The 13,983-nt window shown below is 46.6% G+C and overlaps 1 protein-coding gene across 3 annotated transcripts in view; it reads right to left on the reverse strand.

Moving 5' to 3' along the window:
• ADAMTS17 (ADAM metallopeptidase with thrombospondin type 1 motif 17) overlaps positions 1-12,958 on the reverse strand; it is a 178,591-nt gene extending 165,633 nt beyond the window's left edge. For all 3 annotated transcript variants that reach the window (XM_054077506.1, XM_054077504.1, XM_054077505.1), the window contains exons 1-3: positions 12,827-12,958; positions 12,199-12,473; positions 2,094-2,259 (exon numbers count right to left, since the gene is read on the reverse strand). In XM_054077506.1, the coding sequence (XP_053933481.1) occupies positions 2,094-2,259; positions 12,199-12,473; positions 12,827-12,896 (511 nt within the window). In that variant the 5' untranslated portion in view covers positions 12,897-12,958. The remainder of the gene's footprint in view (positions 1-2,093; positions 2,260-12,198; positions 12,474-12,826) is intronic.
• Between the last annotated feature and the right edge of the window lie 1,025 nt (positions 12,959-13,983).

The raw sequence follows: 13,983 nt of genomic DNA on the forward strand, positions 1-13,983 counted from the left end.
AACTTGGTACTCACTCACCTCCTCTTTCCGTTTGTGGTGCAATGTAATTACTTAGTGTCTCCCCAATTTCCTTTCCTTTAGTCCCTCTTCTCAAGGAGGGAATTTCAGTTCTGCCAAGGACAGACAGCACCCTCCCCCTCGACAGAAGGTCAAAAGGTTCAGTGACAAAAGGACAAGGCAGATTTCCCAGCCTGATTTTGGTTCAGTTCAGCTTTTAACTAATGCCTGTCTCATTTTACAATGTAAGAATTTCGTAATGCATTTTCTACGAACGCAGTGCTGCAGCACCTACAGTACTTGGCTGGGAAATCAGAGTGGTGCTGAATTCTGATGTTTCCTCTGAAAAGAGACATAGGGGATCTGCAACTCTAGCCAGAACCAAGATTTCATACTCAGAGAATCAAAAAGAAGATTGGCTTAGTCTGAACCCAGGAGAATGATAAACTTGCTGAACTATTCAGAGTTCAACTCCACACAAGAGAAAATAAAAGTTCCTGGCTACAAGACTTACCAACAAGCAGAGCAAGTCAAGAAGCAACCTTACAAGCAAGAAGAGGTCATCTCTGCTGGTACACAGGCTTGGTTAAATATAAAACCTGAGAGACACAGGCAAACTAAGTTCATGGCTGCCTATCCCAGTCAGTTCCTTCAGACCTCTGCTTCCGCCGCTGTTCCCACCAAGAAGCTTTTTGTGCCTCCTGCTGCTGTTATGTCCCTTTATGTCCAACAACAGCATTTGTTACTGAGCCTCAACTGCTCCCACACTAGTGGGTCTCTTACTCTTGTACCCATTAAACCTGCCAGTCCTGCTTCCCGTTTTGCCCCCCTGGCAGCCCAGCAGAAGACTGTACAGATACCCCAACCCCCGTCTCCATTTTGTATGTAGTCCCTGCAGGAGGAACAAAAGCTGGAATACTGGTAGAGTTATAGGGCAGGAGTAGAACAAAAGGAACAGAACGTCCAGGCACACTGAAGCCCAAAGAAGAAATTTCACAGAGTTCACAAAAAACACCCACCCAGAAAGATTTCCAGGAAGGAAAAAAATCAATTCCTCTAAAGAATTAAAAAAAAAATAGAGCAGTTTATACTAACCGACAATCTGACTGTTTGTCTGCAAAAATGGGAGAAGACAGAATATGATCAGTAAAGAGAGTTAGACATTTTCTCTTCCAAACTTAGAGGACTCCACCACCTAACTCACACAGGTGCCCTGCTGTCACATATGTAGTTCCTTCAACACCCAAGCTAACTAGATTAAAGTTAGCCTAGGGATATCTATATAAGTTGCTATCACATTTTGGACTCTCAGACCTCAAACCTGAGTTCACAGATCCCCAAACAAAGCTAAAGATCTCAAAAGTTTCTTTGCTATCTCCTTCTAACAGGAGACAAGAGGAAAAGAGTTTATCTCACAAAACCTTAAACCAAACAATTTAAAAGTTGTCACTCAAAGAAACAAAAAGGTCCTATAGCATGAGAGCTAGAGCTTAAGTTTGATGAGTCAAATACCAGAAAAAAAAAGTAACATCAAGTTCCTAGTTAAAAAAAAATTACCTTCCTCAACTACATCTGGTAGTTTCCCCTCTCCAGATATCTTTTCATCCCAGTAAGAGCTGGATCCCTGGAGCTAGGCTATTAAAATTAAATTATCTGAAGGCATGCTTTCTGCATTCTGAAATGTGAGGATCACCATCCTACCCATGCCTACTTTGCCCGACTCTAGCGGTAAGGTGAGACAAAAGAGCGCCACTCACCACTGACTTCAGTTTCAAAATTTGAGCCTTTGTTAAAACACGGTGAATGCCTTCTCCAGCAGTGGCCACATTACATTGGTAAAGCAGAGATTTACTCTGACCCATCATAAATTTATCTTCTCACAAACTGAGTGTTACAGCACGTTTCATCAATTCTTATGTTTGTAATGTGGCTCCTTCTGCCTGAAGTAACAGAAGGATTCATTAACACCTGCCAATTTTCACTAGCTCCAGCTGCCCAAACACTTGAATCACAAAATACAGACATATCTGGCAGAACAACAGTTAAAGGTACAATTGCATACTCATGGCTGTTCTCTTGAGCCACTCCAAGCTCACCTGCTACAACCTTGCAGTGTTCATCAGGAATGTGCAACATCACGGGATGGCTTGATTTTGTGGATCGTCTACGCCTGATGAAGTGCTCTTTTCCACTAAATGAGGTCTCTGATGTATTCACTGGTTGTATTAGCATGTGCTCTGATCCAATTTGGATATAGCCAACCTGTCCACAAAAGAGAATAAAACACATCAGAAAGTTTGGTATCTGAATCTTGTCTATCAACCCAGTTTGAACCTGGACCATTTTTACGCAGTTGGTGTCTAAGTAGGACTTGCAGAGCTACACATTTTTTGTATGGGGACCAAATACATTTTCTTAACTACAACAGCAATCACGTAGCACTGCTCTCACTGCAAGCCATGGGTTGGGTTTCAGGGGTCAAGCTGGGAATGGACCGTTGTGCCTTCCCCGTTAATAGCTTTTCCACCACACACAAGGACGGCAAAGACCCTGCCTAAATAACAGACTCCATAGGCTACAGGTCAGAGCACTAAAACCCTGCCTTTCTTGCATCAAGTCCAGCCCTTACACCACTGCTGGCAAGAACACCTTTGGAAGTCAACTTCTGCCCCAGGACGGCTCTCCTCTGCTTGCAAACCGAAGTGTTTAAGGGTTTGATGCCTTTTCCACTCCTTTTCCTGGCATGAAAGGAAGAGTGAAAGTAAAGATATCACCTTAAAACTTAACAAAGCTTCCAAGCTTAGTAAGCAACATTAAGGTTATAACACTGGAGAAACAAATTATGTACAGGGAGGGTTTCTTACTCACTTTTCATTGTACTAATCCAGTGATTATTTGTATGGCCATTAAAAGTCTCAACATACGGCTCTTTGCCATATATCTCCTTGGGAGAACTCTCTACGTCTGATCCAGCTTCTCCCACAAGCAACAGAAGACCTTACCTGGCCTGCCAGAAAGCACCAGATTGTATCTATAATGAGTACCATAGGCAAAGGAGCTTCCAGAGGAGTCCTGCTAGGTTGTATGCCTATAAAATCCATCCTACACATACAAAGATGAGACTTTTTTTTGCCCCTACCCCTCCCACTGCATTCTGTGCCAGCCAGGCAACCATCCAAATAAATGCTCTGCACGTACATGCAAATACTATATATTCAACAGCTGACTGTACTAATATGATTTATAATATACATTATATACATACTGTATATTGTACATTTCCACACCTCCCTGCCAAATTCAGTCCTCACGTACACCCAGGAAATCCCTTTGGCCTAGTATTTCCAGCAAGAGGAATTTCTGCCAACAGAAATGAGCGCGCTCTCCACTTTTGACAGCCGTACTAACTGAACAGCATTCAGGGGAAACCAGGCTCTCTCAGAAAGGGTCACTACTTTCAAAAGTGCACTTTGAAAAAAAAAAAAAAAGGAATATAAATCACTGTTTCTATTTGTCACAGCTGCAAAGCATAGCAGTAACAATTAGTCCTCTGTCTCAAAAGAGACAAGAGACACCTCTTTTGAGGTTTTAGGGCAATGTCACTGACTGAGTATAAAATGCCATGACACGTCCAAGAAGGGCTCCCATTTATGAAGGAAAATTAACATTATTTCTCAGCCCTACAGAATGCATACCAGTTTACAAGACTCCCTCTGCCCTGGAGTTTTCAAAGGGGCTGCCTCTTCATTTAAATTACAAGTTGGCTTTATCAGAATTGTTTCAGAGACGGAAAAAGCTCTAGTGACTTATTCTTCCAGTCTCCTTTATGATGCTCTCCACTACTTTCCTTCATTTTTCCAACCTTCTAGCTGGGAGGTAGCCCCAGCCCCCTCTTTTAATATAGGTTTTAATTACTTAGAAGAAGGATTGTAAATCTGGTGCCATGGTACTAAAAGCCACACCAGAGCTCCTGAAACACTGCCAACCATTTCTGTTGGTGCCAAAAATATGTAAGAAGAAGTCAGTTTCATCACCACCCGACATTATCCCAACTTTCTGGCATCAAGCGTGAAAATAATTTAAACCATTGGAAAGGACTTATGTTTCACATTTGCTTTGGAATTGTGAAACCTATGGAGGGAAAGAGCCATGCGTCTTCACCCTGGAATAGGTTAAGAAGCAATCTCAAGTTTAATCTGACAAGCCAAAAAGAGTTTCAAGCAGGAAGGCCTTGCAGAATCGGGCCTGAGAAGTCCACCTAGGGAGTTAAAATCTTCTCCAAACTTGCCATTTGGGTTCTAAAGAATCCTCAGACCTTTTGGCCCAGATGAGATCTTTTGGACCTGATAATTTGAATACTCTGGCCAATATTTTGATTTTTCCATAAGAAATGCACCCCTCACGTTGCCTCCCTCAAATCCTCCAACTACTAGATACCGCAGTGTGCTAATCTCAGCGTGAGATATCAGACATCAGCACCAGACACTCTATGCTTTTCTTTTCTAGTCTGCATGATGTTCAGTGACTGCAGAAAGCTGGATTTCAAAGATAAAGAAGTAAAACAGAAGACCGTGTCACTGCCAGAGCTATTTTCCTCCCCACATCTCTAGAAATCATTCACATTAAATAAAACGCTTTGGATGTGCCAATTCACATTTGCCCGGGGAGATGCATATCAAAAGCCGGGATACTCCCACTTGTCCTTCTTCCACTGTGAGAGTCTGTATGAACATGGCCTGCCACTGTGCTGGAGGCCAGCATCGCTTCATGCCCAGGAAAGCAGCTGCCACCCAGCCCCACCACCCCAGAGCACCTGAGACACAGGAGTCATCAGGAACCCCCAGATTTAGAGAGGCGTAGCAGCTAATGGTCATCTGCATTATTAACTCAAAATGGATTTTACAGTTAGTATGACAGGACCACATGGCTGACAGAATCACACAGCTCAGCTAACAGGAAAGGCTGGAGTGATTTCAGCCTGAAAAAGGCAGGCAACCAGACCAACAAATTGATTAAAATAAGCAATAATCCACACTTGCCACTGCAGCCCCACTCACCACTGTGCTTAACAGTGGCTGTATCTTTCATACTAAGGATATTTCATATCCTTAATTTAAAAGTCAGTTCAACATTTCTCACTAGCAAAAAAGGCCCTGTTCTCCAAACCACCAAATATTCTCACATGCTCTTAACCAGAATTTTATATGTACATATATGTACATATATGTACATATGAGCAATCTGCTCACTCTCCAGTCTAGACGTTCACTCTTCTTCTACACACCACCTTCCTTGTCACTGGAGCTTTTCTCAGGCTAAGTGACAGCAGGGAAAGGAGGAAGATCCTCACACCGTATGACTGAAATTACAACAGTAACAAGGGGACTGTAAGTACTGGCACTCAAACAGCATTTGTAATCACATCGTGCTGCTTCACTACTCTGTCCCCTGGTAGTACTGGTGGAGCTACAACAGCTCAGGGGCTAACTCAGGACAGGAATCCAAATCTTCAGTGTTCTCCACACGTGGTTCTGGACTTTCCCACATGTTAATCCTCTCCAACAGTTACGCTGTTTTTCCAGTGTTTTTTATTTTCACAACATCTTTGAACAAGATCTGTGAAATGCTGAATCTTTAACAGACTTTTCTTTTGCTCCTAAGTGTTCATTAGTTACATACATATGAACATGCTGAAGAGCGAGCAGTTTTAAACATCTGACAAATTCCATCCCCTTCTCAATTTCTCAACTGTTACACTGTAAATGTTAGTTTAACCACGTCCTCAAAGTTAAAAGGAAGTTAATATTTAAAGTGAAGAACAAAACCCAACACAAATACAGTTTAATAAACTTCACATGGCTTTTAGTTCTGTCCTTATTAAACACGTAAATAATAACCAAATTAAAGCTGAAACAAGTGGAATTCAAGCAAATTTAAAACAAGATCTTTAAATGAGGTCTCACTCCAGTGTCATTGGATGTTTACACTCAGTTATGAGAGTAAATCGCACCAAGGAATATCTAATTGCACCTCTGTCCCAGCCTGTCCTAGCCTCCAAGTCTGCTAAACAAGGAAACCACGTGTTCTCCTTTTTGTCCACTGTGGAGAGGAAAGAAAATCCCAGCACAAAGAAATCCAGCACAGTAATTTTAAAAGGTTTAACTTTTCAGCTCCTGGACCAACTATGGATGAATGCCAGACAGCTCCTCTCCCAGACAAGAGAATTCAGCAGAGCTGAAGGTTTCCCTCAGGCAAAACCATATCATTTTATAATCCAAGCATGCCTGCACTGCCCTGCTCCCCATCACAGCAAAGGCTCTTGCAGTCACCTGAAGGGCAGCACCATCCTGTTGCACACAAAAAACACCACCACTGGACATGGGCTGAGCTCACAAAGCTTCAGACATCTGCTCTAAACAAGGCATCATCTTCCTACAGTCAATGAAGAAAGGCAAATTGACAATTCGCCAAGCAAGCTCAGGTACCTTAGAAACAGGATGAACCATCACAGGAAGTTCTCTTTGGAAGTGCTCATATTTCTCCCTTGCTCTCCTCTTGATAACAAGAGCTCAGCTCAAAACCAACAGACGGTGTCCTCTTCAGTATTATTTTTCCTCTTTCTTCCATGGACAGAGCAGATTTACCATTTCACTAGAAGCCCTTTGAGTTACTGCTTGTTCCCCAGAGCCTGCGGTCCAACCTACTCATTTTTCTTTGCCCTGAATGATCTTCCATATTGGATCCAAAACCACACTGACACACTCAGTTCCTGTGTATAGGCTCTTACACCCACCTGGAAGTGAGTGGGTGTTCAGAGACTCTAGAAAAAGCTTATGCACCCAAATAGTGTTTGGATCTGGTCCCACAAGATCATTTGTGAACAGCAATGTGGGCAATAGCCAGGGCAGAAATTCCCAGGTACTACAGCTAGCTGGGAAATGCATTTCTGGCATTTTATCTTGTTTAGAACCCAAATGCACAATCACAACTTTATAATATCAGCATTTTTCAGTATCACGATATTGTTAGGGTTGGAAGAAACCTTAAAGATCATCTAGTTCTAACCCCCCTGTCATGGGGGGGTTATCGCCTCCACCAGACTGACTTCCTGAAAAAAAGGAAACAACTGGCTGACACGAAGTACAAATGGATGCTCTACGATCTCTCTACCAACTCCTGCCAAAGCTTGTTTACAGCTACACCCTCACAAAGTCTGTGGCTGGTACCAGGTGAAGGGGACACAACAGCATGAAAAGCCACCATTCAGAAATATTTTAACAAGCTGGAAGATTTGTCCATCAGGAATTGCATGAGGTTTAACAAAGGTAAACGTACATAAAGCTTGCAAGAAAAGCAGTCCTTTTCTTCTCCGTGTAGACTGCATGAGACAATACTGCAAAATGTTTAAGGTTTCTCAACTTCCAGTATGCATTTCTTCAGGTGTAGCTCCAGTACTGTACTGCATCCTATAAAGATAACATCACTGTTCTTTCTTGTAATGCACATCATACATTTCCACCAATTCAGTCCACACAAGGAAGTCTCACTAAGTTCAAAGGAGATGAAAATGTGACATGGAAAAGTTCTATGAACAAGCCCGAACAGGCAGGAACCACAACCTCTTATCTCAACTGAGAAGGACAATCCACTCTAACTAGAGACAGGCCAAAGAGCAGTTCTGAACCCAAAATCTAAGATCCCCAGATTTCAAAATGGAAGAGAAGTTACTTAGAATTAAACCCCTGCCTCTAAATGCACCCCAGTGATTTTCAGCCTTCAGATATGGTTCCTGAACAGATAAGAGTTTTCAAGTTCATTTCTAGGTCAAAACTTAAAAATTATTTTAACATGAACCCATGACTCTCCTAGAACTGTGAATGTTTCAAAAAATTTAGGTACAAGAAATACGAAAAGGCTATATCACTTGTAAGGTACCAGCACTGCAGTCCAGCACTTCAGCATGCGAAAGTGACCCTAGCATGAAATAAAAATAAAAAATTAATAGATCAAATGAAGTATCCAGGAATCCCACATTTTGCAGATAGCCAAGGCAGCATTCTGCAGTGTACAGGTGGGGAAGAAGTTTTCCCAGAGGGCACAGGAAATGTCTCTCTCTCTCTCTTATCCTGGGTCCACAGGACTGGTAAGCCCTGCTAGGACTCAGAAAAAGCATCGCAGCAATCACAGCGCAAATACACGGTGCTGAAAGGGCCTCCTCTACTGTGCTCTCCGGGCTCAAACAAAAAGGCTCTATAGAAGATAGCACTGCTCTGCCAAACTTTGCTAGAGAAGGTAAGACCACCACGCTGAAAGCAACAGTCAAAATGTAATTTGCACCTTAAAGCAATGGATAAGTAGTTCTGAGATGCATCAAGCAAACCGGAATTTCCTTGCTGGAGAGAGATCTAACGTATGTCATCTAGGAATTGGTCTCAGGCTTAGATGCAGATACCTTAGTCCACTACACAACCCAACTCAAGGTAACACACACTGTGGCCTTAAAAGCAGCAATTTTAAAAAAAAAAAAATGCAACTTTTTGTATTGCCTTTCTAGCGTCAGTCAGATGAGATGCAGAACTTCAGTCGCCTGTGTCTCCCCAGCACCAGCAAAGGACAGTTCGGTCCTGCAGTGTGGCAAGAATCCAAGCGTTTACACAACTGCATACCCCAGACAGGATACAGTCCTGCCAAGCTGAAGGCAGCAGTGCTTTTCTGGAATATTGTACCTACTGTCTACACCGCAATTCCCAGTCTGTCAAGAGGAGTGGGAGGGTTGGAGAACTATCACATGCAGTACTTTAACTGTGCAGAGGACAGCATAGATATACCAGCCCTAAAAATGCCACAGCCTAACATAGCTGCAAGATTATGGCCACCCCATTTGATGCAAACGCAATCTGTAGCGGGAAACTACAACAGCCCACATGCTGGTTAATAGCAGCATCTGCAAGCAGAGTTGAAAAAACAAATGACAGCCTTTAGATGCCACACTGTGAATCTGATATCATTACCAGGATGCAACTACTGTCTGGTTGTAGCTCAGTTTTCATTCCACTATTGGGGACTTTGTATTTATTTGAACTCCACTTGCACTGATCATTTTATATCGCTTTTTGTGTAATTTATGGCATGATTAAGGAACACGATTAAAAAGTCTGAGACAGGTGGAAATTAGGATACAGTATTATTACCTACCCTACTTTTAGCAACCAGCTTTTCTGAATGAGACGTCCTGATCATCTAGTTTGAGCCCAATGAGCACTCCCACACTAGAGTTTTCAGGCCATCTCCCACTGCACGACGAGCGCTGCTCAGAAGACAAACACCTGGATAAAAAGACTGCAAATTTTCCACTACCAAAGTCTTTCTTCTAGCCCAGCATGCAGGTCTTGTCCATATCCCCACCTATGAAGCTGTGCTGCTGATGAGGGCAAAGCCTTACTCTTTCTGCTGACAACGGGGCTTAAGGAAGCAATTAGAAAATTCAAAACCTACGGTAGTGATGGCCTTGGTATTTTAAATTGCTTGATTAGGAGGCCAAAAAATTGGGCTCCAAGGTCACACGATCTTAGTTCCACTCACAGCAGATTGAAGCCTTCCTAGATAATGTGGGGCAAACTCTTGATTCTCCTGATCCCAGAAAACATCTTACCACTAAATTGCCACTGCAAAAGGTAGCGTAAGCACTGAAAGCAGGCCGAAATCCAATATGTGTCATGTTTAATTCTAGACTTAAGAAGCCAAAAGGTCCACTTAGCTAGAATAACAAGGTCTATCTACATGGTGATGTGGATCAATTTAATGAAACCATTTCAAAAGTTAAAGAGGTTCATCTTAAGTTTAGGTTCATCCTAAAAACACGAGTTTTCTGTTCTCCAGTTTTCAATTCACAAGGGTGTTATAAACCTTAACTCACTCCTATGTATCATGCACACGCTTTTAGCCCTTTTCCCATTCCTGATGATTATCTGAATGAAGAGCACATGAACGGATTCTTCTAACAGAAAATGAGTATCCCAACATGCAGAAACACATCTCTCAACACATCTGTCCACACCACTCTCAGCACTCCCAGGACAAGATCCAAATGCAGAGGTGAGCAGAGCTTTGCCAACACTGCCACTTACCCATGTGGCAGTATGGGCTTTGGTCCTCAAGAGGACTAAATTCCACAAATGAGCAGCTTTGACACGAATCACTTTTTGATCTCCAGTTCATCTAGCTCAGTTATGTCAATTTAATCAATTTAATCATTGCTTAGAATTCATATGATACACCCAGAGTGCGGTATTGCAGCTCTTATTTACAGAGTAATGAACAAAGACTAACTAGTCTTGTTTCTTTTCCAACTTTTCTACTGGGAATATCGCCAACCTTTTTCACTCCTCCTCCATTCCCAGATCTCAGGCAGTTAATACTTTGCCTACAACTACATTCCTCTTTTTAAAACGTTCCCTCTCTGCCTATTTGTTCTTTTCAGCTCTGCTGGAGCAGGTAGCTTTGGAAGCCCAGCACTTCATGAACAGGATTAACAAAACGTGCCTGGTGACAAAAGTGTAGAGCTGTTAGCGATTTCAAGCTCGAACTAGAGATATCAGTTTTATACTCTGAGAAAGCCCTTGGTGGTATACAGCTCAATTTACAGAGCCACCCAAACACTCAGCATCTCAGGGTCACAGGGGTTCTGTAAGCCTGAGGCACAGCGCCCCCATATGGCTCAGGAACCCCAACCGCAAAGCACATGGAGTGCTTCTCAACGCTTAAGACAAAAACTGCATCAACAAGTCTGTACTGAGAAGCACTGTAGTGAGAAGCACAGGAGTTAGTTAGGTACCAGGAGTCTATGCCCCAGTGACCTCCAGAAAAACTTTCAAGCTATCAACAATAATTGCAAGCTTGCCATCACCTTAAGCATCTAAGTCTTCACCACTGAGAAACACAAAGGCTGTCCCACGCAAGATCACCTTTTCTTTTCAGGATATCTGGAGGAGATCACAGTCCCTGTGGAGCCACCTGAAAATGCTACAACCTCAGCCACCTGAGGTGGAAAAAGCATACCTGAGCAAGACGGTTCCTCCACGCCACAGGCATCCCCGCACCACAGCTCCCACAAAACGCCCTCACACACCAACCCCAATGGCATGAGACGGGTGGAAAGGGCTGGATGAAGACCTGAGGAGCCCGCTGTCCCTGGCTGTACTCCTGAGGCTGCTGTAGGAGTGAGCCAGGCAGGTGGGTGACCAAATCTGCACAGTGACCCAACCACCAGCTAAATAGCAGGGGTACAGTGACAAAAGGAGGGTCCATCAGCCAGGATGTTCCTCTACAGAGCATCCTTGAGCCCCACTGCCCATCCACAGCGGCTGAGGCCCCTGGCCCTTCAAGAACGGCTGAAGCCAGGGGAGATCCCACAGTGGACAGAGAGAAAATGGTGTCAACCCACTCACCTCTTACGAATCCTTTTCCTTCATTCTTAGCACTACTCCACCTGCCTACCCTCACAGGGATAAGCATTCAAATCTAATTCCCTTTCCTTGCTACTCTGAGCCATTACTGCTGTCACTACGACTCTGGACAATTCTTGTGTAAGCGCTGCACTGAGACCTGCGAGTCATTCACATGCTTTTTGGGTCTTTCTTTGAATTCTTCTACAATTTCAGTAAGAAAGTTGTAGAATTTTGCAAAAAAACCCACTGTACAACAGTGGTGACGTTCGACGGGCCCTGGGAGGCGAGGGCACAGGGGGACAGCCCGTGCTGAGGTGAGCTGGGAGCAGGGCAGGGGTCAGGCAGCTCCCGAGGCTGGGGGTGAGAGGAAAAGCCTCGGGATGGCAGCCCGCTGTGAGGGGCAGGCGGGTCGGGGTGGCAGCCCCTGCTCTGATGGAGGGAAGGGGGAGCAGCCCTGGAAGAGGGGGGCAAGAGGGGATGTGGGGGCAGGAGGGGAAGAGGGGGGCAGGAGGGGATGGGTGGGGGCAGCCCTGGAAGAGGGGGGCAGCCCTGGAAGAGGGGGGCAGGAGGAGGACAAGGACAGCCCGGGCAAGAAGTGGAAGGGGGGACGGGATAGTCCTGGCAGGACCCTTCCTGATGGGGAGGAGCAGCCCTGGCAAGACGGGGTGGAGGTGGAGGGCAGCCCCGGCAGAGGGATACGGGAGGGGAAGGGGGGTGGGGGATGAAGGGGAAGGGGGGGAAGGGGGGTCAGTACCAGCCCGGCGCAGGTGCTGATGGAGGCGAAGGAGTCGGTGCGGTTCAGCACTCGCCCCGTGTAGAAGCAGAGCCGCTCCTCCGGGGGCCGCCGCGCCTCTCCGCGCTGCTGCTCCACCGCGAAGCCCCGGGCGAGGAAGCGCAGGTCGCGGCGCAGCTGCAGGTAGAGCTCGGAGCCCGCGGCCGGCAGGCGCAGCAGCAGCGTGTCCGCCGCCCCCCGCCGCAGGTGCATCTTCTCCAGCGACACCCGCTCCGGGACCGACACCTCCAGCTCCGCTGCGGGCGAGAACGACAGAGGCTCAGCGGCCCCGAGGGGGCTCCGTGCCCGGCGCGGGCTGCGGCGCTGCCAACGATGCAGCCAGCGGGGGAAAAGGCATTTATTTCACTCTATGCACACACGTAGAAGAGACGAAATAGGGAAGAGAGGAGCAAAGCGAGGGCTAAAGCTACTCGTATCGTTAAAAAAAAATACATAGCTCAGACGCATCACGTTTCACCGACCCCAATAAAAACCGGCAGGGAGAAGGGGAAAAGCCGAGCGGCGGCCAAGGACGGCCAGCGCACGAAAGCAGCGGCGAGAGGACAGGAAAGGCAAAGCCCGGAGGCTGGGAGCGCGGGGGCCGCGCTACCTGTGCCGGCGGCCGGGCGGCAGAGCAGCAGGCAGGGCAGCACGAGGGGCAGGAGGCAGCCGTCAAACATCGTGCGGGAGCCGCTGCGGAGCGAGCCCTGCCCGCCCTCGGCTAAAAGTAATCGGCGCCGCCGGCAGCCGCGGCGTGCGGGGAGCCCGGGCACCGCCCCCCCCACCGCCCCGCGCGCCCATTGGCCGCCGCCACGCGCCCGCCCCGCCCCGCGCCCGCCCATTGGCCGAGAGTGGAGGGATTGGGGGGGGGGGACACCGGTAGGGGGCGCCATCTCGTGCCCCGCGCGTGCCCATTGGCCGAGAGTGGAGGGATGGGAGGGGGGGCGGTAGGGGGCGCCATCTCGTGTCCCGCACGCGCCCATTGGCCCAGAGGGGCGCGTGGACAGGGGGCGCCATCTCCTACCCCGGCTCTGCGGGGTCATAGAATCAGAGTGGTTTGGGTCGGAAGGGGCCTTAAAGCCCACCCGGCTCCGAGCGCCCCGCGGTGGGCAGGGACACCGCCCGCCAGACCAGGCTGTGCACGAGCCGTTGGAAGCAGCTGGCGCTGGCGGAGGGCTGTCTGCTCCGTCGTGTCTTCTGCTTATCCTTTTCCTCACTACTGAAAGGATTTAAGGCGCTGTTACAGAGAAGCTCTTGAAAAATTCACGTGTTCCCTTATTTCCTGCAGCCTTTTCCATCACCGTCTGAAGTATTGCACCCAGGACTGGGAATACGAGGGAAAATAAGGCTGACAATATCATAGAATCATAGAATCACTAGGTTGGAAAAGACCTTTGAGATCATCGAGTCCAACCACACCTGTCCCCTACTAAACCATATCCCTCAGCATTTAGAATCATAGAATCACCAGGTTGGAAAAGACTTCTTAGATCATTGAGTCCAACCATTCCTATCTACCAGTAAATCATGCTCTTGAGCTCCTCGTCTACCTGTCTTTGAAATACCTCCAGGGATGGGGACACCACCACCCCGCTGGGCAGCCTCTGCCACTGCCTGAGAACCCTTTCAGTGAAGAAATTTTTCCTAATGTCCAATCTGAACCTCCCCTGGAACAACCTGAGGATATTCCCTCTCATCCTATCACTAGGGAGAAGAGACCAACAACCACTTCATTACGGCCTCCTTTCAGATAGTTGTGGACAGCGA

The sequence above is a fragment of the Cuculus canorus genome, chromosome 12, assembly GCF_017976375.1.
Source record: "Cuculus canorus isolate bCucCan1 chromosome 12, bCucCan1.pri, whole genome shotgun sequence".
Lineage (NCBI taxonomy): Eukaryota > Metazoa > Chordata > Aves > Cuculiformes > Cuculidae > Cuculus > Cuculus canorus.